This window comes from Vitis riparia, chromosome 13 (genome assembly GCF_004353265.1).
Source record: "Vitis riparia cultivar Riparia Gloire de Montpellier isolate 1030 chromosome 13, EGFV_Vit.rip_1.0, whole genome shotgun sequence".
NCBI lineage: Eukaryota > Viridiplantae > Streptophyta > Magnoliopsida > Vitales > Vitaceae > Vitis > Vitis riparia.
The window spans coordinates 24,307,020-24,309,424 of NC_048443.1; the positions used below are offsets into that span (position 1 = coordinate 24,307,020).

A 2,405-nucleotide genomic window follows, 5' to 3' on the forward strand; every position below is an offset into this window, starting at 1 on the left:
AGCAATCTAATTTGACAAAGAGTGTATGATTGAAAACAATTAGAGATACTCGATCAGAGTTTGAAGCTTGATTAGCCATGGTGGAAACATGTGCAGATTAGAAGTTCCTAGAGAAGCATTGATACCATGTGAATGACAGCAATTGAATCAAAAGAAAAAAAAATTATGATTGATCTCTCATTGATTTTTTTTATAAGCTATGAACAAATGAGCAATTTATACATTAGTAATGTCAGCTTTGTAACAACCAATTCTATAATAAGCTGACATGTTGGTTGAGTAGTTGTAACTGAATACATTACTTATTTGTTTTCACATGATAAAGTGAAAGAAAACTTTTGCATTTATAGAGCTATATATGTTAAAGTTTTAGATTTATAGAACTATATATGTTTCTTTGTATAATTATTTTGTTTAAGTCTTGTACAATTGGATAAAGGCTTAAATTTTGTGCTTTGTGCATGCTTGTGATTTGAAGAGAAGAGTAGTGCTCCACTTAATTCTAAGGCTAACCAAAGCCTTCTCTACAATTTCTCAGTAAGAAAAGAGAGATGAATAGATGTGATGGGGAGAAATTTTGGAAATTAGGTTCTTTTCATAGTGACATACAAAATCTTATCCTGGTCATTAATTATCCCTAGAAAATAGTATCCTATACTACCCTCTCCTAAAATCAATAAGCATCATCATCTTTCATGAACACAAGAAGTACAAACACAAAAAAATACAATAAAAATTCTTTCTATAAAAGCACAATAGTACTGCGACCTGCTCTTTATGCTGAAGTCGATATTTGCAATCCATTGGAATATCCCGCACTTGCTCTTAAGATATAGTCTAATTCCAGTGAGGTTCCCAAGCTGAGGCTGAATTGCTGTCATCGAGGAAGATTACACTCTCATTTAGTTGCTGTTGCTGGCATTGAACGAGAGCGAGCTCGGCTTGTGTGGCAGCCAATTCTGTTTGGAGATCACACAGTTGTTTATGGAGCTGACTAATTGCACCAGCACACCCATAGACCGGATCACGCATTCTAGCATTTGCTTCATAAATCATGCTGCTCACTGCATCTGCTCTTCTTGACTCCGGGAGGTCCTGAATATTTTTGTAATGGTTACTGGAAATTGGCATAAAATATTGGCATAAACAAGAAAAACTTCTAGTTTCCCTCCCATCTTTGACTAAAAACTTCTAGTTTCCCCCCCATCTTTGACTACTTTTGGCAAGCAGATACCCTCCTAATTATATGTATTAGACATAGAAGCTAAGCTCCACATATGGCATATAGTGTAGGGGGATTACCTGCAAGGACTTGATGATGTTGCTAGCTCCAAAAACCCTATGAACAATGATGAAATTGAAGGGTTCAGTGGGTGGAAAATATGGAGCTAACACACATCTGTCGGTGCACCGACGCCGAAGGATCTTGCAGGCAGCACATGGACGTTGAACAGCTGTTGGAAGAGAAGGAGCAATGCTTGAAGAAGAAGAGGGAATGGTTGACCCAGTTGTAGTTGGGTCGGTGTATTCCATCTTCAAATAGAGAGAATAATCGAGTGGTTGAGCACACAAGCATACATCATTCTCTTTAAATAGAGAAAGCCCAGGACTAATAATACCACGAGAATGTTGTGCAATGACCTAGTTCTTAATATGAATAAGGCTAGCAGACTACAAAACGCACACCCTGACTAATCTACTGTTTTTCCATAAGCCACGTGATAACATTTTTTTCATTGGACATGCATTTATCTTGTAAGTTTCATAAGAGACGATGATTCAAATTACCATGCCCCACCGGCATCAAATACAATTCCAGTAATAACTAGCCTTTTATGACTTAATTATGTACTTTACAAATGAAGAATTATTCTTCTTTGAAAGCTAAAAGCGTACTAATTTTCATAAGCACAATAATTCAAACGAGTATGCTGATGTGCCTTCTCACATCATATCTTATGAATTTCCCATTCCTATTCCTCCCAAGAAATTTAATTACATCCTGAAGTCCATTGTCAATGTGTTTCTTCTTTTTTTTCTTTTAAATATATTTGGTAATTAGCAGATAAATGTACAGGTACATGATAGCATTACCACTGTTAGAAAGCGTAGATTCTTGACCTTTTAGGCTTCAGTCTTTTAATTTAATTTGGGGTATCTGATGTATCAAATTCAACTATAGCGTGCTTAACAGATGGTGTTCAGCAGGCTGTCATCTGAAATTGGATCTTTTGTTGTTTCTATGGACAAAACAGGAAAGAAAGAGAGAAAAACCAGTATGGCATGTGATTAGAATTTGGGTTATTGGTATCGTGTTTGGACAAAAAGAAAACCCAGGTAAAAGAAGTTAAAATGTACGTGGTCTTACATCAGATTTTGGAGCATTCACTTTTGCTTAAATTGTG

General features: G+C 36.0%; 1 protein-coding gene across 1 annotated transcript; it reads right to left on the minus strand.

The window, feature by feature from the left end:
• Positions 1–837: 837 nt before the first annotated feature.
• On the minus strand, positions 838–1,533 carry LOC117928446 (LOB domain-containing protein 1-like). The gene is made up of 2 exons (XM_034848326.1): positions 1,303–1,533; positions 838–1,095 (listed from the first exon to the last, which is right to left on the minus strand). Exons 1-2 carry the CDS (start codon positions 1,531–1,533, stop codon positions 838–840), a joined length of 489 nt encoding a protein of 162 aa, XP_034704217.1.
• Positions 1,534–2,405: the final 872 nt, after the last annotated feature.